Source organism: Nilaparvata lugens, chromosome 2, assembly GCF_014356525.2.
Source record: "Nilaparvata lugens isolate BPH chromosome 2, ASM1435652v1, whole genome shotgun sequence".
In the NCBI taxonomy this organism is placed as follows: Eukaryota; Metazoa; Arthropoda; class Insecta; order Hemiptera; family Delphacidae; genus Nilaparvata; species Nilaparvata lugens.
In genome coordinates this window covers 23,053,201-23,077,367 of record NC_052505.1, presented here as the reverse complement: position 1 = coordinate 23,077,367, position 24,167 = coordinate 23,053,201, and the positions used below count along the sequence as shown (strand labels likewise).

Genomic DNA, 24,167 nt, shown 5'->3' with positions numbered 1-24,167 from the left:
ACCAAGGGTCCTCCTCAGCGATGCAGTGTTTCTAGGCGGAGGTAAATTTTTCAGTGGTTCCAATCAGCTGGGGTCAGGCTTGATAGTTTTGTTAGATATATGATAGCCCAGCAAGTTGATCGATTTCAGTGAAAATGAAGACTTCTCATTATTGATAGTTAGGTTGTATTTGTTTGCAGCATTGATATACTTTTTCAAGTTTATATCGTGTTGCTCCTGTGTTTTGCCACAGATTGTAACATCATCAAGGTAAGCATAAGTGTCTTGTAGCTGTTCAGACCGTATAACTTGGTCAATTACGTGTTGGAACACTGCCACTCCATTAGTGACCCCAAACGAAATGCGTTTAAACTGGTAGAGTTGACCACATGCCTCAAATGCTGTGTAGTGCTTTTCTTCTTTCCTTATCGTAATTTGGTGGTATGCACTTTTCAAGTCGATAGTACTGAAAAACTCATAATTTGCAACTTTGTTTACAATATCATCGATTCTTGTTAGTGGGTAAGCATCCAGTAATGTAAAACGATTTATAGTTTTGGAGTAATCAATGACCATTCTTTTTCTATGATTTTCATTTGTAACCACTAACGCTTGAGCTCTCCATGGAGAAATGCTGGGCTCTATAACATCGTCTTTAAGCATTTTACTTACTTCATTTTCAATAAACTTCAAATCATCCATACTGTGTTGATGATATTTGATTGCAATTGGTTTACATTCCGGTTTTAAATTAGAAAACAATGACACCGGTTCTACAGTTGAGGCTGCCATGCTGCATACGGTTAACTGCGGCTTTTTTCCACCAAAAACTACTTTAATACTTTCATGGCTTTTCAAAATATCATGTCCAACAATTATATCCGCACAAAGCTCTGGTAAGACCGAAAGATTTGCTTGTTTGTAACAGTGATCAAGAATGACAAGATCTACTAAGCATTGTCCTGTTATATTGGATGTGATTGATGTAGTCGCCATTGATACAGTACCCCTACCTGGTTTTATAGGAAGACCTAGGTTAAGAGCAGTAGAATTGTTTATAAAACTCAGAGAACTCCCTGTATCTATCAAAGCAGAGACAGATTTTCCATTAACCAGGGCTTGTACTGTACTATTTGTCAATCCTCCAGGCGAAGCTGCTAGGTCAATAGAGTTCATAATATCTTTCAATTTTTTTGATTGTTTGGTTTGTAATTTACTCAACCTGCAGACCTTAGCAAAGTGCCCCTGTTTTCCACAATTATGACAAATTGTATTTTTAGCTGGGCAGCTGACCCGAGGATGTCTCAGATTACCACAAAAATAGCATTTTTCATTAGCAGCAGCTAATAAACAGTTTTCTGAATCAGTATTCTGATTGCTTGCTTGAGTATTCTGGGAAGAAGTTGCATTTAATTGGGATGAAGATTGGAAAGCTAATGATTGTGCATATGCAAGTTCCAGGGATCTGGCTTGACTATATGCCTCTTCTAGTGTTAATGTAGGAGACTTCATTCCAGCAATAAATGTGTCACGAATATAATCATCCCTATTTCTTTCAGCTGTCACAGCTTCAAACTCACAGTCCTTACTTAATAGTTTTAAGGCATGAAGATATTGATCAATAGTCTCATCAGGCTGTTGTTGACGTGCAGATGTCTTGAAAATATTTCATTTACAGGTTTTACATAGATTCTCCTTAAAGTAGATAGATATAGCATCATTATACGTACCACTTTCGCTTATGTACTCATAAATATCTGGAGTGATGAAGTTGATAAGTGTTTTGAGCTTTTCAGAGTCTGATGATTGTGGTGCGATACTGGTAATGAAGTTCTGAAAAGTTTTGTGCCAATGTGTCCACTCCTTGCTTGCAGTTGATAAGTATGGATCCACACTAAACTTGTCTGGCTTCAGTATCATATTCATTTTACAATATTAAGTTATTAAAATTGTAATAGGAATGAGAGTAAACACAACATAAGTATTTAATACCTTAAGAAAGGTTCGAATTGGAATGAGTTTGTTTGGAGACTTAGTAACAGTAATAACAAATTCAAAACATATGTTGTTATACTACAGACAGTTTCTTGACATACTGCATTATAATTCTTGAAAAAAAAACACCATTTACAATGCGTTTTTGAACTTACTCTCTTCTGCATCTGATAGATCTTGTTTTCCTGATTTCAACGGTGTAAAAACCTCAAAATTGATAATTTTGGACTTACTACCTTCTGCTTCTGAGGTACAGAATGGCTGTTTTATATATTTGAAGCTTTGCCTTCCTCAATAGAAGTCTTGATCACAGGACCCTGGAGACCCCAAAATATGCTCTATTCTCCAGAAAGATTCTCTTAATTTCTATATTGGTGTCATTAGTCATATTATAAATATATGATGTCTTGAAATGCCAGTAAATTTCACATGACATCATGAAAAAGAATAGAGAATTGGACGAGTTTGTAGCAGTATTTGAAAAATGATAGACATTTTATTGGATAGCTTTGTACAAAACATATTATCTGAAATTATTCAAAAATGACAACTACTTTAGTTACACTTTTTTATGTATTTGAACACGACATGCAGTCGATTATTGAGTAAATATTAAAAACTTTTACTTACTGATGACTGGAGTACTTTCGATCGTCTAGCAATCATTTTCAACAGTGTAGACCGGAAATGTTTTGATGGTTAGGAAGATTTGTGGTGTTTATTCTGTGATCAAAAAGCTTGTTGGATTTGAAATTCAGCTGTTCATTTAGTATGTTGTTACTGTCTAGGATGGTGGCTTTATAAATTTCAAACTGTTCTGTTGTATTTAATGCATGTCAATTTCTTTTTACTTTCAATATTGTAAGGTTGGTATCTATGTTTGTGTGGGAGTGCCCGGTTTCATTTAAATGTGTTGCAAAAGCTGATTCTGTTTTGGTTTTAAGTGCGTTGATATGTTCTTTAAATCTAAGTTTGAATGATCGTCCACTTCTGCCAATATAGAATTTTTCACAATCGCTACATTTTAGCTGATATATACCCCAGGGAGGTTGTGTTTGTTGTTGTTGTCGGTGGTTTTGGGGGTGAGGGTGGCCATTAGCTTATTTTTGGTTTTTAAAGCCACCTTGTAGCCTGCTTTTTTAAAAATTCTGGCAATTTATTAGATTGACTATTGATATATGTTAGTGCTATGAAGTGTTTCCTCTCATTTGTTGGATTGGTTTCTTGCTTATATGATTTTTCTTTTGTTTTTTTTGTTTAGTTTATTATGTTTGGGTCATATCCATCACTCTGTGCTAGGTATTTTATTGTGTTGAGCTCATTTTTGTAGTTTTCTGGTGATAAGGGTATTTTGTTGAGTCTATAGAGCATGGATCTGAATGCTGCATGTTTGTGCTGTGTTGGGTGGTTGGAGGAGTTGTGGATTAGTGTGTCTGTTGTGGTTGGTTCCCTGTAAATGTTAAAGCTGAGTTTTTGGTCTGGATTTTTTTTGATTGATAGGTCGAGGAAGTTTATAGATTTGTTTTGTTCATATTACTTCTGAATAGAAGGCATTGAACTCGTCAGTAATTTTTCTCCAATATTCAAATTTTTTGGTAAGAGATATTTTATCACTCCTCTTGTTCTCTATTACATCTTTATATTTTAAGACGAGTTCTACCACTTGCGCTTTTTCTATTTTGGAGAAATTCCTCCCCTATTCTCTCTCACTCTCTCTCTCTCTCTCTCTCTCTTGATCAGCTGTAAAAAGAATAAATCACTGTGAACTCCTTTCACACTGTCAAAATGTTTTGATCAATGATCAAAGATAATTGCAATGATTTGATAAGAAATAATTAATGTCCAGAAGTGTAATTATTGATAATTGTGTGTTATATGGAGTGATGGAAAGTTATTGGTTATTGTCAGTCCACTGCTCACATGGACAACAAGTGCAATTCAGGTGCAAAAGTAGGTTTAGCATCAGCTACAAATTGAGACCAACAATCAATACTTTTAGGGCCGGTTTCCGAGCTCGGCATTTAGCTGAGTTCTAAACTTTGAACAGCTGGAGTCAGAAAATTGGCTTTCCAAAACGGGGAGTAGTCATAGTCCGCATTTAAATTAAATTTCGGAAAACTAGAAAATTGATTCTAGTTTCCCAAGAAACAAGCAGCCAGAGATAGCAAAAGGCCCCTTCCAGTTTCACAGTTGAAAAACCCAATAATTAAACAACAACTTCAAGATGTAATAAATGAAGGAGTTAGCAAAATTGATTTCACCCCGAGCTGCGATGTAAATATAAAATGGGAAACAATCAGAAATGCAATTATGGCCCCAGCAACAAATCTACTAGTAACAACCAAGGATCCAAACAGGAGGAAATCATGGATGACTGAAGAAATACAAGAACTAATGGAGATCAGAAGATCATATAAGAACAGAGATGACAACGCATATAAGACCATACAGAAGGAAATAAGAAGGAAAATAAGACAGACCAAAGAAAGATGGTACGAAGGAAAATGCATGGAAATAGAAGATCTCCATGCAATACATGATGACTTCAACCTTCATAAAAAGATTAAAGAAATGGCTGGTATTAAAAGGTCAAACAGAAGCAACATTCTGCTCGACAAAAACGGCAAAATAATTCCAGACACAAAGGGAAAACTGGACAGGTGGAGAGAGTACATCCAGGAGTTGTTTGAAGATGAGAGACAGCAGGAAATGATAGAGGAGGACACAGATATGGAACAAGGTCCAAATATAACAAAAGAGGAAGTCATGCATGCAATTAGGACAGCTAAGGGCAATAAAGCTCCAGGGCCTGACGAAATGCCAACAGAGATTATAAAGTTAATTGGAGAAGATCAGATTGGGGTGTTGGTGGACCTGTACAACACTGTGTATAACACTGGAATTATCCCTAGAGAGTGGCTCAAATCAACCTTCATCACACTGCCTAAAAAAGCAAATGCTAAGGAATGCAAAGACCACCGGACGATTAGTCTGATGAGTCATACCCTTAAGATATTCCTGAGGATCATTCACCGGAGAATATTCAGAAAAATTGAGCAAGATCTCAGTGAAACCCAATTTGGCTTCAGAAATGCATTGGGTACAAGAGAGGTGCTGTTTGCATTTAACATTTTGACTCAAAGACTCATGGACGTCAACCAACCAGTATATGTGGCCTTTCTTGATTATAACAAAGCCTTCGACAAAGTTCGCCATAACCATCTCATAAAGCTGATGAAGGATAAGAACATGGACAAGAACGATATCAGAATAGTAACATACCTCTATTTTAATCAGACCACCAAAGTTTTAGTTGATAATGAACTTTCCGAGGAGATAGATATAAAACGTGGAGTAAGGCAAGGATGTGTGCTCTCACCCTTACTGTTCAATCTGTACTCAGAAGACATAATACAAGAAGCACTGGAAGGTCAAAATACAATAGGAGTGAAGGTAAATGGGAAGATCATTAATAACATAAGATACGCAGACGATATGATACTAATAGCGGAAACCTTAGAAGAACTACAAGGTCTACTGGATCAAGTAGTAAAGACCAGCGAGGAGAGAGGGCTAACACTGAACACCAAAAAGACCAAATTTATGACAATAACTAAACACCGACAACAACCAGAAACACTATGGATTGGAGGCGAGCTAGTGGAGAAGGTCTGCAAATATAAATACTTGGGAACAATTGTCACTGACAACAATGACTACTCCGAAGAAATAAAATCAAGAATTGGACAGGCTAGAGCTACTTTTAATAAAATGAGGAGCTTACTGAGTAGTACTGATCTTAGCCTGCACCTCAAATTAAGAATGCTTAAAGGCTACGTATTTCCAGTTCTATTATATGGAATGGAAGCCTGGACTCTTAAAAAGAACGACACCGACCGGCTAGAAGCATTTGAGATGTGGGCTTATAGAAGAATTCTCAGAATAAGCTGGACTGACAGAACAACCAACAAGGAAGTATTAAGAAGAATGGGAAAGGACAGAGAAATCATGATCACCATCAAAATCAGGAAACTGCAATACCTGGGTCATGTAATGAGAGGAGAGAGATATACACTTTTGCAAAACATCATACAAGGAAAGATACAAGGCAAAAGAAGTATAGGAAGAAGACGGATCTCCTGGTTAAATAACTTGAGACAGTGGTACAACAGTAGTTCCATTGATCTTTTCAGGGTGGTTGCCTCAAAAATCAAAATTGCCATGTTGATAGCCAACCTTCTTAAAGGAGACGGCACATAAATAAGAAGAAGAAGAAAATTGAACACACAATAAAATAAAGAGAAAATAGTGTACAGTTTCAGCTACTTTGAATTATTTAGGAATGTTTCATTTTGTCAAGGACAGACGTTTCCCTGGTTTTGATGTAATCGAAACGAATACATCTTAAAAGCGCGGCCCATCAAATGACGTCATTGTATCTGAAACCAGCCCGGGGTAGTTCACCAAACAACCGCCACTCTAGCGCTAGCGCTAGCTGGCTACTCTGGGTTCACCAACCATCCACCACGCGCTAACTGGCGCTACAGTAGAGTCAACTCGAGGTCATTCAGCCAACGCCGTATCTAGAAATAGATCCTATGTTGCCACATTGAAGCAGCAGTCGCGGTGTTGCCAAATTTCAGCCTCTGTCTCATCAAAACAGTTTCTACATCTACATTTCTTGCAGGCTGACCAGTATTTACAACTCCAAGCATACCCAGCTCCATAGTAGATATTATGATGAAGGGGATTGGGGAAGATTATTGAGGGTTTGAGTTAGATTTTATTATATCCCAAACCATCTGACATTATGAAAAAACGAAAAGCATCCTCTATTCTTTGTAAACCGCGAAATCTTGGGGTAGTGTTTTGGAAAATTTTTGTATATTTTTAATTATTAATTTTTGTAGTAGAAAGGATGCTGTAAACAGTGGAATGGACTATTCACGATTTTTCTCATTTTCAGGGTTGAAATTTAGGGGTGAAAAAATGAAATCCTTTGTTGTTTAGATTTCAGAAAAATTCTTTTTGTCATTCAATTCTACTCTTTGACAGGATTTTTCATTTTATGATTAATGGTTAGGGGGTGATTAACAAAATAAGGGTCGTTTTTTCGGAATTCTCTGTTTGATGCAATTTTTTTGGGAATGGTAGATGGTAGTTAATAGATGAGAATTTATTTTTTTTTCAATGGTTGCTGAGGGTTGAAATCGTTAGGGGTTGACCATTTTTAAAACTTTAAATATCTGAATCTTTGAAAAATTATTTTTTCCATCAAGTGTTTTGTATTTTTTTCATTATTAATTTTTGTAGTAGACAGGATGCTGGAAACAGAGGAATGGACTATTCACGATTTTTCTCATTTTTGGGGTTGAAATTTAGGGGTGAAAAAAATGAAATCCTTTGTTGTTTAGATATCAGAAAAATTCTTTTTGTAATTCAATTCTACTCTTTGAGAGGATTTTTTCATTTTATGATTAATGGTTAGGGGGTGGTTAACAAAATAAGGGTCGTTTTTTCGGAATTCTCTGTTTGAGGCAATTTTTTTTTTGAATGGTAGATAGTGGTTAATAGATAAAATTTATAATTTCTTTCAATGGTTGCTGAGGGTTGAAATCGTTAGGGGTTGACCATTTTTAAAACTTAAATATCTGAATCTTTGAAAAATTATTTTTTCCATCAAGTGTTCAAAGAGATGAAGAAACGTATTTGATGTTTTGTTCTAAAATCACCCCCTACTTAAAGTTAAGAACTTTATTAACATTAAAAACCACCCTTAAAATGGAGTGTTTTTTAAAAATAATTTTCTATTTTATAAGTTGAACTTGGAAATTTTTGGTGTGCTTGAACTTTTCAAGCATAACAAGATGATGAAGCATAGAAGATATATTCAAGTATTGCATGATTATAAATTCAAAATGTAATGATATTTCTAGTATTTACTGTATATCTTGTGAATTCCACTTCCATAATAACTAGAAATTTTACAGTTTGCATAAGTATTTTATTTTAGTACATTGTAGGTTTATAGGAATATTAACATAAAAAAATATATTATAATACATATCATATTCATGCTTAAAGTGAGAAACACATGAAATTTTAAATGTTAAATACAATTACCAAAAACTGAATATTATCGAAATGTGTTTGAAGGTTTATAGATTGCTTTTCGCTTTTAATTTACAAGGTTAATTTGTCCAACTATTTCAGTCAATAACGTTTTGATTGAATGAATGAACAATTACATAGAAATTGAATAGAATTATAATATAATAAAAGCACTCCAATATGAAGTTAAAATTCAGTCTGTCAATTCTCAGATTAAACTATATAGGAATTGATAAAAAATAAACAAATTTCAAAACAAAAAAATCAACTAATAACATAAAAAATACTGCAGTAAAATAGCAAGATGTCAATATATTTGGTGCTTTCACTGTCATTTTATAATTGCCCACGCTTTCTCCCCTTTTCACTGAGATTAAATCATATTTATCACAGATATATAATGATATTTTTTCACATTATATCAACACTGGAATCAAGCAATTCAACTGTTCATATAACAAGTATTATATTATGCAAATAAGAACACGTTACAATAAGAGCTGATTAAATGGAATAAATAAATAATAATAATACTGTTTAGTTTTCGGGAACTGCATTATCTGTGTTCGAGGGAGAACAAAAAAATTTTACAGGTCATTTAGATAAGAGTTCTGGAATGTCAACAGAACCAGCCTTGAGACAGCTCGTCGTCCCCCCCACCACCATTGCAGTCTGTTTGCACAGAATAAAAAATCGAAAACGGCTCTGACGATTTCCTTCAAATATATATGATGGATAGCTATTTATAAGCCCTATCAACTGACATGTGTCTCATTTCTGGTAAAATTGCAGGAGTTCCGTAATATTCTTGAGAAAAATGGCAGCTAATAACTAAAGAAACATGTTTTTCACGATTTTCTCAAAAATGACTTGACCGATTTTTTTTAAATTCATACCCTGTATTATCAGCTCTATCAACTGGCATGAGTCTTTTTTCTGGGAAAATAATGGGGGGTCCACCCCATCTTTGAGAAATTGACATTGTAACCTCATTCTCGTGCATGAGGTAGGTAGGTAGAGCAGTTTATAAAAAGAACACAGTCGAGATATTTCATCTGTAGAACAGCTGTTTTGACGACTTTTAAAATCATCGAATTTCACAATTTACACAAAGGAAAAAGTACTCTAAAAACAATAATAATTATATAGTAGTTCATCAATAGCTGGGATCAACAAAAAAAATACAGAACGATTGAAAAATTCAGCAACTGCAAGCCACATGATTGTATAATAGTAAAAATGACAACCTCGCCTCGAATAATCCAAGCAGTGTTTCATTACAGCCTTATTTATAGAGGCAATCAGCTGCTCACGTTTGAAATAATTCAGTCAAATATCTCGTAAATTGCCAGCTTTTAGCATACAATTTGGTACACAATGCATATCATGCAGCCGCTCTCCGAACTTTAAAAGTCCTTGGAGACCAAAATACGATCTTCCGACTACTTTTGACAATTGAAAAAATAATTTCAATTATTTCTGAAAAACTTTCTCGCTTTCACCACCCATTTATCTTTTGAAACAAAAGAGGTTTCCAGCATGTCGAAAATTTCATGTTTTCTACTTGAAATGTCTCGACATTGACGAACATAATTAGTAATTAAAAAACTAGTAGTTCTGCGAACAGTAGACCTCGCTCATAAATACAACTTTCAATCTATAATGAAAAGGGCCAGTACAATAAGTACAGAATATTTTGAAGATTTAGTCATGTCATCTATTATTTTCTCCATTGAAAGTGCTAGAGCCACTGGACTTATCAAGGAGGTACCTTTATAATTATCAAATACATAGGTACAAATTTTACCTTTTAAATGAAAAAAGACTAAGAAATTGTCAAAAAACCAGATTCATTGATACTTAGAAAGACCGGTTTCGTTCTTTATCAAAGTTTATCAGAGATTGACAATGGTGCAATCACCGAAACCGGTTTTTCTAAGTATCAATAAATATGTGTTTTTTTGACAATTTCTTAGTCTTCTCCATTCAATATGAATAATTACCACAATATCAACTTCTCAACTACACAAAAAGAAAAACAAAATTAACCTTTACACCTTTACATACTAATTTTTTTCTACAACTGCAATATTGGACTCCAATACAATTAAGATTTTTAAAAAATGATTTATCAAATCAATTTGATAAATCAATTTTATAATTATGATAAGATGATTCAATTCAATTATTCTATCTAATCATAATAATTCATTTATTAGTCGAAACTAAGACCTCAGCTTCGCTTAGGTCAATAAATGAAAAATCGAAGTTATAGTTTGTTAAATCATGCTTAAGGAAAAACTCACATGTAAGAATGTTAGAGATTTCCAAACATTTTTGTGCAGACGGTAAAATATCTTGAACTGTTATCAAAATACAAGCAATATAGATGTACAGATATAGTAGTATTATACAAAAATATTACAGATTATACAGATCGCGTTTGTTGACCAATGAAACTGACTCACTCATTTTCATCATTTTTGAGCATATAAGAGGATAAAATTGTAACAGGATAAAATTTTTAAAAATATAGATATACAGATATAGTAGTATTATACAAAATTATTGCAGATTATACAGATCGCGTTTGTTGACCAATGAAACTGACTCACTCATTTTCATTATTTTTTTCATCATTTAATCCCTCATTTTTGTTTTTTCGCTTGAGCCAGCAAAATGTACTCCGGTTCACGAATTGGCAAACTTCTTCGCTGTCTTGGATCGATGAGTTCGGGAAGTAAACATTTCATATAAAATGTTTCTAGTTTTTCTTTCATGTTCTCTTTCCAAAACTCATCATCCCGTTCAATCTCAAAAGTTTTGAGCCCTTTTGGAGTCCAAATGACAAGAATACAGTACTTTCTTTTTGTTATATATGTAGCTGCCCTTGTATTTGATAAAAATAAGAGTGACTTGATTTAATTTGAATTTAATTTAAATTCCTATAATTTTCTTCCAATTGAGCAACTATTATTGTAAGGAACTGTAAATCACTTCACTCGTGGACGCAGCAGAAGACTAGAGTGAACAACGAAACATAACCCACAAGAAATATTCAGATTTGACATTATGTGAAATTTGAGTTCCCTCCAAAATGAGAGTGAGCAAGCGACCGCGCGTGCTACTATCTTACGGCAGTCTGCTGAACTACTACGACAAACCAACCGTCACACTCAGTGGTCCTTTCAGACAAGTCATGCATTACTTTTGGAATCTCTCACGTCTACAGTTTACATCGGATCTTGTTGAAAAAAATTGCATTGGATAAAGAATTTAATTGAGCAAGGCATGTGTTTTTTCAAATTTCAAATATTCCTTCCAAAACCCTAGAAAAAAATTTTAAACTCTGAAAAGTTTATTTTTGATTTAATTATAGGAAGTAGTTTTAAAATAAAAAAAGTAACAAATACATGCTTTGAAGAATTTTATTCTGTTTCCAATGATGTATAATACGTAAATTTCCGTCCATAAATAACGACGCTAAACGTTCCAAAAGATAACATTGATCTTATGGGACATTCAATCCAATATGGCGGTAGATCACCCGCACTCTTAATAAAAAACAAAATCGTTCATAACTCATGGTACCATCAAATATTTCCATTCCAAAACCATTCTGCTCGAATAAGTCTTACAGATTACGATGTCCTGAGCGGAATGAACCTGCTAGAATAAGAACTCCTATAAAAGCAGTGATTTCTGTATTATCAGTTGGACGGCAAGCTCTTTCCCTCTGATAGTTGACAGCTCTGGAGTTGATATGAATATTGGTATTCACTGTTATTACATCAATGATTTAATCGTCAATAAAAAGTTTGAAACACTCTTCAGGGGGTTTCACTTTCTTTGGCATTGTTTATAGGCCCTGGCAGGGTTCTTATAAGATTTACACTTCTGGTGCGAACATTATGAGGCTCAGAATTTTTTTCCAACGAACAAGTTTGTCTTTACTGAGTAGTATATTTCTGTCTCTACCAACTCTGACTACAGAATCTTCTTGCCCCCCAAGCCCTTCTACTACTTCTTCTTTTATTGCACTTACTGAATCTGGTAAAAAAACATTGTTGTCTGTAGAAACTGTTTGTTTTACTTGAATTATATTCAATTCATCCACTTCATCTTATTCATTTACATTTTCAATTTTCATTTCATGCCTAATATCTGGGACTTCATCTGGCACATATGTGGATCAGCATCGGAGTCATCTGTAGAAGTAGAACTATCATGGTCAGAAGCACTAATATGGTCCTGTTCATCATCTGAATCTGGCTCACTAAGAATGCTAAACTCTTCAAATAGAAACTTCTTAACTCTGGCTTCATTCAACTCTTCTAAGTTCATTTTTAGAACTTTAAAAAGTAATAAAAAATATGAAATGAATAACATTTCGAATTCCAATGTTAAGTAATTGTGAATAAAAAACATCACAAAAAAGAAACACATTCACTGGCGCGGGGGTCTGGTGACACCCCAGTCACTTTTAATCACTCAGAAACCGCAGTGCAATGTTCACAAACAGACGAAAACTAGTTTAGAGGGTGACTAATGAACCAACTTGAAAGTATTAATGAGCTGAGCAGTGCAGCCAACACAGGTCAATCATCATCATAAAATTTACCTCTCTGGGGGTCTGTGAGCACCCCGCGCCAGTGCTTGAGGGTTAAAGATAAGATGGAGTAAACACATGGGGTTACTTATTCAGTAATTTAAGCATGAAATAAATTTTCTTACTTGTCTGAAGGAAATTCCAGGTCATCTTCTATCCATTCCAGAACTGATAAAACAGTTCGTTTTGATAATTGATCGATATCTGGTTTTGAAATCAACTTTGTCCAAACTATTGAAATCATCTGCTCGTTCCCTTGAACGTGCATTATTTATATGCTCGTTCCCTTATCCACCTAGGACGGCGGACAGCAAATTCTTTATCACTATCATTACTGTTCATAGCCAATTCATAAGCTCTCCTCCTCGCACTTGGCTGCTCCATAACTAGAATATTAGAAAGAAAAATTCTGATGAAAATTTCAAAGTTCTACAAAAAAATTAAGCTAGGTAAGTTACCTACTGAGAAGAGATATTAATATCAAAATTCATGAAGGAAAACTATTTTTAGAAATGTTTTTGGAAATTCTAAGCCAATAAAATTGACTTCATTTAATTAAAAATTAGGTCTAACAAACCTGTAAAAGGGTACACCTATGTATTGTGTGAGGAATAGAGGAATAGCATACTACTATGATACTGTAGCCTACTACTATTGAAACTCAGACTTTGACAGGCCAGATTTGAGTATGATAAATATCATTTTCTTCTGCATAAGTAAGTATATTATAATACAAATTATAAAAAAATAGTTTAACGAAATAGTTTAACAGCTTTGACGAAATCCTGGAAGTCATACACTTTTACTGATTTTTTGAGCGATTGTTCCACATTGTGATGAAAGCTATCCGCACTCATAAAAGTGTGCCCTGCCTCGAAGTAGTTGACTTCCATTGTATCACAAGATATCTCATTTGAATTTATTACTTGAACCAAAAATGTGTAAAAACACCAATTCTTGTTTTGGCTTGAGCAATTATCTAACCAAATTATGATGTGTTTGAAGTCTCTTTTCTTTCAGAAAAGCATAAAAAGTGCTTATTAAATCCTCCTTGTTGCGGCCAGTAATTGCCTCATGCCATACAATAACGGCATAAGGTTTAGAAGAAGGATTATCTCCGATAGGTACAAAGCTTTCATGATAAGCTACAAGTCTCTTTGTGAATAAAACTTTTTTAAAAGTTTCGACTCTGGGTAGCATTATAATTTTTTGCAAATCGGCTAACACTACCAAAGTGGTTGGATCAAGAATTTTCTTCTGAGCTTTGTACAGTTCCCTCGACTCCTTAGCTGCATTGATGTGTTTGGTCCAGTTAATAAACTCTTGACAATCATCAATCATATTATTTTCTTTGTGACCATGCAGTTTAAACTGCTCACAAGTTTCACATTCTTCGTTGCCAAGTTTAGCAAATGAAATTCTCATTTTTCTTATTTGACATCAATACACTTCATAAGAACATTTTGATTCAGGGTGTTTCTCAAAAAGTCCTTATGCATCAATTTAATGGTTATTTCACTTGGGAGATAAAGTGTTTTTGGAGCATGCTGCTGTCTATAATGGGAAATTTTTGGTTGAAATGATAGTATGTGGGCTTTCATATCATCTTTAGGAATAAAGTTTGCTGGCTTACGTTTGTCTCTTCTATCAGGGATAGGCGTTATTCGATTGCTTGGTGTCTTTGAAAGTGTTTCAAAAATGAAACGATCATTTTTCGGCTTGTAGCCAAGTGTGCCCAGGAAAAAAGTCTTGCATACACGAATCTTTTGACCATTCTCTCCCAAAAGAAAGTACTGGAATGTTTTGTTCCTTTTACTAACTAATTCTGATTGAGATGTTTTTCTTTTTTTATCAAGACGCTCACAGGTAGTCAAGATATACGCTTTCCTGTCGGCCCAAGACTTTTCCCAAAACGCTTGGTTTATATTGTTTCTTTGATCATAAGATATGTTTTGGCTGCAACGTAAAAAACAACTATTAGCACATGGGGGAAGAATACAATGCTTATCCTCCAATGCAATTATTCTTTTAGTCTTTCTTTCTTCTTTACTTTGATTTGGCAATCTCCTCTTCCTAACTGTACCTTTTTTAGTTAGGCCTAGATCACAATTTGCTTGATCTAGGCCTGGGTCTAAGTCATCATGTAGCCCTATGTCTAAGCCTAGACTTACCTCAGAGTCTCCTGTGAAATTTTCAATGATAACATTATCTTCTTCTACCCAAATTTGGCGTTTTCAGTAGTTGTACTAACTTCTACTTCTACTGCTTCTTCTAAGTTATCAAAACTTTCATTATTTTCTATTCCTGCACTGCAATTACTTTCATAGATAGGCATTATATCTATTATCTATTACTACCGGAAGTGAACTTATATTAACCCTCCGTCAGGCGCACCTACAGTCGAAACAAAATCGGGCGCACCCGGCCTGAGAGGCCACCTACATATTCCAATCACCACTTCACTCTATATCAATAATTATATAACTAAATTCAACTTGAGTAGGATCTGTTGTAAGTATTTGAAACAAATTGAATACAAAAACTAGTTTATTGAACAGTATACTAGAATGATAAACTAAAAAAATTTTAATACTGAAAAAAATAGAAAATTGAAAAATGTTAAACTGAATTTATTCAAACTGTTCTTGATCATTGTGTAATAGTTCTTCACTGTCCACAATCCTAGTCATTTTGCGAGGTTGAGGCTCCCAAATTAACTGTAGCCTGTGCAAAACACATTTGGCACAGTGATTTTACATGGGTTAGACAGATTGGTTGATGGCAGCATGAACACTCGTAGTTTGTCATCCTCCTGAATCCTGCTCCTTGCCAGCATACTCCACACTTTCTTCTTTGGGGAGCTGGTGGTGCTGCACATGGCGGGGTAGTCACAGGTTCCTCTTCAGGCAAATACCTTTTCAAGTGAGTCTGCAATTGAAATGGCATTCCACTTGTATTAAGACTTCAACGGGCCAATTGTCCCATCACAAGTTGATGTGACAACGTTTTGAGAAAAATTCTTCGTCTCATAGGCTCCAATTGATTTCCCATTGATATCACTTGCACATTGATGCCAGCAACATTAAGGCAGGCTGAAAAGATAACCATAGGCCAGCGTCTTGTGTTACGGCTTACACTGAACGTACTACACATTTGATCAGCAGTGTCAACCCCACCTTTAGTGCTATTATAAAAAGTGATAACTTCTGGCTTCTTCTTCTCTCCTGAATCATCATCGATGGCGTTTGTAATGGGATCGGTTAATTGTTGGTTGAACTAATTTGATGTAATTTAAAATTTGTAACAAAATAATTAATATTGATTGTATTCAACAAGAATTACAGGTCCTAACTCTCTAGGAGTTGGATACAGAAATTAATAAAAGATAATGCTGTTATATTATAATTGATAAATAAGATGTACTGATCAAATAAATGAGGGGTTAAATATCGCTTGGCTAACGAGAGGTTAAATTTGGATCTTACTCTTTATCTCATGAGAAAGGTTTTAATTGTAAAATAATTAAATGTAGAATGAATAATATAATATTATTGATAATTTAAAAATAATCATTTTCAAAAGATAAAATATGATTTCAAATAATATTGACAAGATATACCCTCAGATAAAAATAATATAATTAATTTGGCACTCACTCTACCCAAATGGGAGACCCTCTCAGTAGGGAGAAGTCGGGCTGGTTGATCTGCTGTAGATGTTTCCAGGTCCCGTCCTTACCACCGACTGCCTAGAGCCTCTCATTTTTTCCATAATTTTACTTGTCATCAATTTTCACCGTCGTCAACAATTTATCTATTCATTGTGAAAATTCATGGCAAATAATAAAAATTATGTAGTTCTATTACATCCCCGGGTCCCCCTAAACTTCGACCCGAAGTTATCGAAAAAACGGCATCTCTCTAAGTTAATTTTTACACATTTCAATAATATTTCAAAAATTAAAGTCAAAATTACCATAAGCTAAAATTATTATTATTATTATTCACAATATTATTCTAATTGGATATTTATATGTAACATAACTTTCAATGAATACCTTAAATCTATGTGAGTGCCAATTCATAAGCTAAATGCAAGTGATATAAATTACATTATAGTGAACTAATTCATAAAAATCAAACTTAACACATCAATCAACTTCAAATCAACAATTCAATACATTCATATCTGAATAAGAATTGAATGGAAAAAATGTCAATTATATTGATGAATAAAATTAAACCTACAAAATCTACGAAAGTAATAAAATTGTATCATAATGCAAAAATTAAACATCAAGTCCGAATAGTATTCGAGTAAGCAAAAAAATATTGTGGAACCCTTGAAAATAAGAATAATAATAATAATTGAAATAGTTTATCTTCTAATCTGGGAAAATATTTGAATCGATAGCATAAAGGAGTAAATGGATACAATAATAGTGAATAATTATTATTTATTGCATAGTTTCCTATATCCTAACCCATTATTTTAATGATTTCATTACATACTACTTTACTAAAACACAATATATTCTTAAAGCTCCTGTGGGTAGTCCACAATTGGAGTACGTTTCGGGACTCTCAGTTGATTTGCTTTCTTCTTAATATAATTTTGAAGACATAAATACAAGAATATAACAGTTATCAGTGTTTGCCAGACAATAATAATATAAATGATCAGTTTATTGTTCACCCCTAACAAATCAAAGTTATTTGGCATTTCAACACGATGGAAAATGTCTTCTGAGAATGAGTTGTGCTCTTCAAATTTTGAAAAATTCAAGTGCCATGTCCTCGTGGAGGGAGGAAACAAGCAGTACATTTCTCGACTTTTTCGGTATGTAGGACACCAAAGTTTTTCCATTATGGAAGCCAAACATAGAGGTGTAAGGGGCCATTCCTTTTACGTTCACAAAGCTAGTTGGTAACTGACGTTTATTTTTCTTCAAAGTTCCAACATACAACAATTTCTTCTCTTTCAATTCGTCCACAAGTTCAATGTCAGTAAACCAATTATCAGCAGTGATGTTTCATTGAGTGGTTCAGATATCCTCTTCACCACATCGCTGGACTTGTTGCTGATACAAAATGGTCCTTCTGGCTGCATAGATTTCCATGTTATGAACATATATTGTACGAGAATCAGCCAGAGCAAAAATTTTTATTCCATATTTGGTGGGCTTTGATGGAATATACTGGCGAAATGAACACCTTCCATTTTCGGAACACTGGCAGTATCTCATCGATAGTAACATATTCTCCAGATATGTAACTTTTCTGACAGTTTTGAACAAATCGATTGAGAAGTTCACGAATAGGGGCAAGGCGATCATATGTTTTGCGTTCTGATCGTGTCATTCGATCATCAAAACAAAGACAGCATAAGATACATTTGAAATGCTTGATGTTCCTCTAAACTCTGACGACTTCCCCGGTAAGCTCCAGCCAGATAAAGCAGACCAATGACAGCCCTTATTTCAATCAAGTCTGTTTCCTTGGCATCTCTTTCTCTTGAAAAGTTTTCTTTGATCAAATTTATGTATTGATTGGTGAATCTGACGATCAACTCCAAAAGTTCTGTATCAAAAAGTGATTTCCAACATTGCAAAATTGTAGTTGCATGTTTAGCGTCACCTTTTACACCAGGAAGGTGCATAATTAATTTGTGCCTCCTTGCCCTACAAAAAGCTGATGGCGGTTTTTTTGTCCACTTTGTAGTTTTATCTTTCCCTATAAAGAAATCCTCAACTGCATGTTCCTCTTCTTCATCTTCAGATGTACTGTTGTATTCTTGTTCAGTAGCTGAGTCCTCCTGACGTTCTTCTACCTCATCTTCAGACGCGATATCACTCTCATCACCTAAATCCTAAATCAGAGCTGGAGGAGAAGTGTCATCATATCGTCAACATCACTGGACTTTGAAAAATCAAATTTTCTAGCCATTTTGGCAAGATAATTGATAAACCTGAAAAGACAGAAAATCAGAAATTAGTAGCAAGCTTACTGAAAAATTATAAAAAATTTATATAAAATGATATCAATCGCTTCTATCTCATTGTATTGTAATCTCGTGAATAAATTGTAAATGACAAATGATAGTTATGGAGGAATTATTGTAAATAAATAACTAGTACCTAGTTCTGTGAATAATATTGTAGACCTCACAATGTGCTCATTTGACAACAGATGACACACGTGCATTTCTTTCTTGCAGTAATAGCTGCTTCTTTTCTCTTTACTTGGAATCCTGCTGTGGGATGTACACAATTTTTACAAGCTGTGTATAATAAGCCAATATTGTAATGATACAAACCAATATTGCAATAAACAAACCTAAAAAGAATGCAAAACTTCAAATGCAAATGCCAATAATATTGTAATAAACAAACCTACAAACAAATGCAAAACTTCCAGCTCAAAAACGTCCTAAAAAGCAATAAGTAATAAATTATAGTTTCCAATTTCGTGAAGTACAAACATAAAGAAAGAATTTTAAATCAATTTTCAGAATTTCTTCAGTGATAAATGATTCTTTTTTTTGTTGTTTACTGTTTTGAAAGTCCTTCAAAACCTAAACGGGCGCACTCTGCCTGATAGGCCAAAGTGCAGAAAAACATTTATTTCTCAAAATACTGACGAACTTTTCATGAAACAGGCTCATTTGAGAATGATGAACAATTGCAAATGGAAAAATAATCAAAAAACTCACCTTTGATTATGTGACGTAATCAGGCACACATGGCCTGTGAAGCCAGGAAAGAAGTACATGAACTATGCAACTGTTGCTGACTGACTGAGGCAGCCATATTGTAGAGTTCATATATTTGAGCAAAAAAATTGTGTGTAAGTGCACGTCCAGTGTCAACATACCTATTATCAAATTTTGGGTTGGGATCGATTTAGTATGTTATTTTGAGCACAAAAATTAAACGGCGTTCACTATTTTTTTTTGAATAAACTAAGTTCAAAGTAGCACAATTTTACATGCATTTAACCTATGAGTAGCAGCCATTTTGATTATTAAAATCATCGAACTATGATATTCTTAATCTGAGTTTTTCTAACCCAAAGCTTTTCCTAACCTAAGCTTTCCTAACATAAAGCTTTTCCTAACCTACAGCTTTTGCTAACCTTAGCTACTTATGGTTGCTACTTATAGGTTAAATGCATGTAAAGTTCTGCTACTTTGAACTTAGTTTATTTTAAAAGCAATAGTGAGCGCCATTTAATTTTTGTGATTTTGTGCTCAAAATAACATACTAAATCGATCCCAACCAAAAACTTGATGACATGTATGTTGGCACTGGACGTGCACTTTAGCCAAAATGGGTGATGAATGGTGGGGGAATCGGCCGACCGAATGGAGTGGAGAGGGAAATTATGTCACTACTTGGCCTCTGAGGCCGACTACGCCCGATGGAGAGTTATATTAAAAGCGTTGCATTCTTCTGTAACAGCTAATTTCACTTCATTATTTTCCGTGTCTTTTATCTTATTCGTAATGTCATGAGTTCTTTTCCTAAACATGTTGTAGTACCTAATTCCACAAATTAAATATTAATTCAACACCAACACTAAACACTTTTATTAGTCCTAGTACCTACTTATATTAATTATTACTTTCACCACTAACAAGCAACTAACTACAACACCTAACCTTACAGCAGATGTAGATACTGCTACTATTCCAAGCTAAATCAGATGTTATTTTTTAAATACTTAGCAAAAGTGCAGTATCTGACATCTGCTTAGCGAGAGTGCAGCAACTACGTGTACTTACTGCATTTTTGCTTGGCAATCATAGTATACTGCGTTTTTTCTACGGTATATAGAAGAAGAATATTTTCATCTAAATACCGTGGTTTTTTCTAAGTTTTCAAAGGTTGTTTCTGTAGATACTGCATTTTATTTGCAAGAAATTCCCGTTCAGAAATAATTTACTGCGTTTCTGCTCAGTTGACTAGATAGATCTTGTTAAGACGAATCCATTGATGTATATAACTCCAAAACACAAATTTTGTCACTTATTTACTGCACTTTTGCTAAGGAGGGCAGAATAGGCCTCTACAAAACGACTGAGCAATGACCAACAGCTTATGTTCATGATTTTAACCTATCTGCTTGTCTCCTAGCACCCTAGAGTTTATGTGCCAGTTGCACAACAGCCGGTTAAATTAATTCCACAATAACATATCATAGAAGCCGTTTTTTCAAAAACGCCTTCTCTGATTGGCTCTCATGAAATTAATTACAGTTGAAATATAACCGGGTTGTGAACTAGGCCTATATGTCTCACTTAGCTGTGGATGGAGTTAGCCTATGTCTGGACTCTGTAGCCGGGCATTTTGTTTTCAAACAACAAAATACTACTCTACTATTACTGTACCACATAAAAGTATTTTCTCACTATTCAGAAAAAAATTAAAATCACTCTTCACCAACAAGCCTCACCTCCTGCTGGACTCAATGCAAGATAAATAAATATATATTTAGCTTCTGTGGTTGATAATAATACAGCCCTGTGAACAGCTACATCCCAACCTTGTGACATAAAAATAGCTATTCTGCTCCAAAGAAAACCAATTCAATACTTCAATCAGATCATAAAAAGTAAAGATATAATACTACAAAAGTAGGAAAATATTTGGACAAATTTTGTAACTATTTGTATGATATTGTTTATTGATAAATATTACTATAAATAAAATTATTATAATTAGTATTGTTATTGTAGGCCTGTTTGTATTAAGTAAACAAGTAAATGAATCCTTGTATCTATTTTATAAGTATTTATTGTAAATAATAATAGGCCTAATAAAATATTATCATATCGCTTTTTTAGTATGTCTTGAATTTATTAGAAATGTATGAAAAGTGCTGTATGGAAATGAATGTTTGTGTCTATTGTATAATATGTATTGTTTCTACAAATAATAATAATAATAAAATATATTATTGTATTGTTTTGTTGAATATGTTTTTGATTTTATTAAAAATGTATGTAAATAAATGTTTGCATCTATTGTATTGTAATGAAAAACCTCTGCATTCTAGGCTTTATTGATCAGTAATGAATTCATAACAGATTCAAAATTAGAATAAATAGTTCAACATCTGATAACAGAAACATAAGAAGAAAACACTAGTCATATGATGATTCAATATCATCACATTCTTCCCGTCTTTAGGAATTCAATGAATAGTCTTTCAAATAAGAAGGCATTTTGCGCTCTCTATAAGATCTTTGCAGGGTGCCATCAGGAGGCTCTTCTTCATCACTGAGGGGGAATCCTGTATTTGTTTCATCTTGATTTTCATGATAATTTTCTTGATTGTTCTCAGGCTCTGCGTGATCACTAAGGCTTGATCCTGCATTTGTATCATCTTGATTTTTATCGTTATCTTCTTGAATGCTCTCCTCTCCTCGAAGGGCAAGGTTTTTCAATGATACAGTTGTCTCTCTTCCATCACTAAGCCGTACCTTGGCATATTGTGGGTTGATTTGAAGAATATCCACCTCCTCGACCAATGGATCGAATTTACTTCTTCGTATAGGTACTTTCATTAGGACTTTGTTTGAAGGGGCAAGCCAGGTTGGAAGTGCTATACCATTAGATGATTGTCTATAGTGTCGGAACATCCTATCATGTGGCGTCTCATTAGTAGCCGTGCACAATAGGGATCGAATAGAATGTAGAGAATCTGGGAGCACAGATTCCCAATCAGATACATCCAAATTTCTATGCTTCAATGTAAGAGACACTGTGCGCCAAATTGTACCATTTTCTCATTCGATTTGGCCATTTCCTGGTGCGTTATAAGGTGATGACATGGAAGTGGCTACTCCTCGATTATGAAGGAATTCCTGCAGCTCTCTGGATTTGAAAGAGGTTCCATTGTCAGTATGTACATAAGAAGGTAAACCAAATGTGGTAAACAAGTTCACAAGGCACTGAATTACAGTTGATGAATTCATATTCGGACAAGGGTATGCAAACGGAAACCTAGAGTACTCATCAATTATTGTCAACAAATATTTGTTTTTAGTTTTTGATGGAAGAGGACCCTTGAAGTCCACGCTTAATCTTTCAAATGGATGTGTCGCCTTTATGAGAGTAGATTTCAATTTCTTGAAAAATTGAGGTTTTATGGCATTACATGTTTGACATGAGGAAGTCATTTTTCTGACATCCTCAACTGAATAGGGTAAATTATGAGTTCTTACCCAATGAATCATTCTGGTCACTCCAGGGTGACACAAGTCACAGTGTAGGGAGTGTAATTTATCGGTTTGAGTTGCATTACACACTCTGGAAAGTGCATCTGCTACTTGGTTGTCCTTTCCTGGTCTGTAAATTATTTCGTAATTGTAGCATGACATCTCCAATCGCCATTGTTGTATTTTTTCATTTTTTATTTTATTTTGATGGGACAGTACATGTTTATTGATGTAATATCAACTGTTCTTTCTCGTTCAAAAGTAAATTATATTTTATTAAGCAAGAAATTATATTTTTCAATAATTTAATCATAAATAAGATGAAATATTTTGTAAATTAATTATAAATTCTACTTTGTTAAAAGTCGATCTGGCAACAGATCAAAGCGACAAAGAGATCGCGCTATCCGCTTTGTTGATGGTAGAAAAAGCTGCAATAAAGATTCAATTCCATTGTATAAAAAAGTGAGGTCCACGTTATAATGACAGTATTTGCTCAACTTTGGAATTGCTATCCTTGTCTATCATTCGACAAAGCCTGTGGTACTATCCTTTTCTAGGTCCACACCGATGCCAATTATGTTTATTCTGAATGAATCGATCTCGTTATGTCATATTTAAAAGACCGCAACCAGTTTGTTTACAGAGATGTTCAGTTCTCTAAGAAGGGCAGGAAGGTTCGGTATAGGGTCCCTCAACGCTCCATACTTGGAACAATACTCATTAATAGCCTATATTTAATGACATAATTTGTAACATAGAAGGTACTCATAAAGCAGGATTTCTTTTTGCTGATGATTTTAATCTCAAAGTTAGTTGTAAATCCAAAACAGGAGTACAAAATTTTCTAGATGATAGCTCTGTAGTCTGTACTCCTTAATGATTCGTGTGATTAATGAAATCTCTCATTGAACCTAGAAAAAAACTCTATTAAGAAAAACTATTATGTCCACTTACAATAGAAATTCAATTACCTATTCAGAAATAGGAATAATATCAGAGTTCAAAAGCTCAGGATAACTACTTTGCAAAAAAATCTTGTGTATACATCTGTCTTTAAGTATACATCACTTGTGTATACTTGACAATTCTTTACTACTAGGAATCAAATCATTGCCTCTTGCATTCTTCAGAAGAAAATTGAAAACTACTGAAAGCCTAAATTTTATATAGCATATAAGAATTTTATGTGATTGACTAGACCAAATATTTGCACGCTAGTAGTCTACTATTATGTATCATCTAGTACCTA

At 34.1% G+C, this 24,167-nt stretch overlaps 1 protein-coding gene and 1 pseudogene across 1 annotated transcript; both read right to left on the bottom strand.

Moving 5' to 3' along the window:
* Positions 1-14,967: 14,967 nt before the first annotated feature.
* Positions 14,968-17,723, bottom strand: LOC120349821 (piggyBac transposable element-derived protein 4-like). The gene is made up of 2 exons (XM_039420822.1): positions 17,486-17,723; positions 14,968-15,939 (listed from the first exon to the last, which is right to left on the bottom strand). The coding sequence occupies exons 1-2, from the start codon at positions 17,592-17,594 to the stop codon at positions 15,659-15,661; spliced, it is 390 nt and encodes a 129-aa protein (XP_039276756.1). The 5' UTR covers positions 17,595-17,723; the 3' UTR covers positions 14,968-15,658.
* Positions 17,724-17,803: 80 nt separating this feature from the next.
* Positions 17,804-20,498, bottom strand: LOC120349596 (annotated as a pseudogene).
* Positions 20,499-24,167: the final 3,669 nt, after the last annotated feature.

Excerpts from the sequence above, each read along its gene's own strand:
- LOC120349821 (XM_039420822.1), bottom strand. The coding sequence starts at position 17,594 with ATGGCCCCTTACACCTCTATGTTTGGCTTCCATAATGGAAAAACTTTG. Across the intron at positions 15,940-17,485 it reads TTCCTCCCTCCACGAGGACA|ACGCCATCGATGATGATTCA; the intron begins TGGCACTTGAAT and ends ATCCCATTACAA.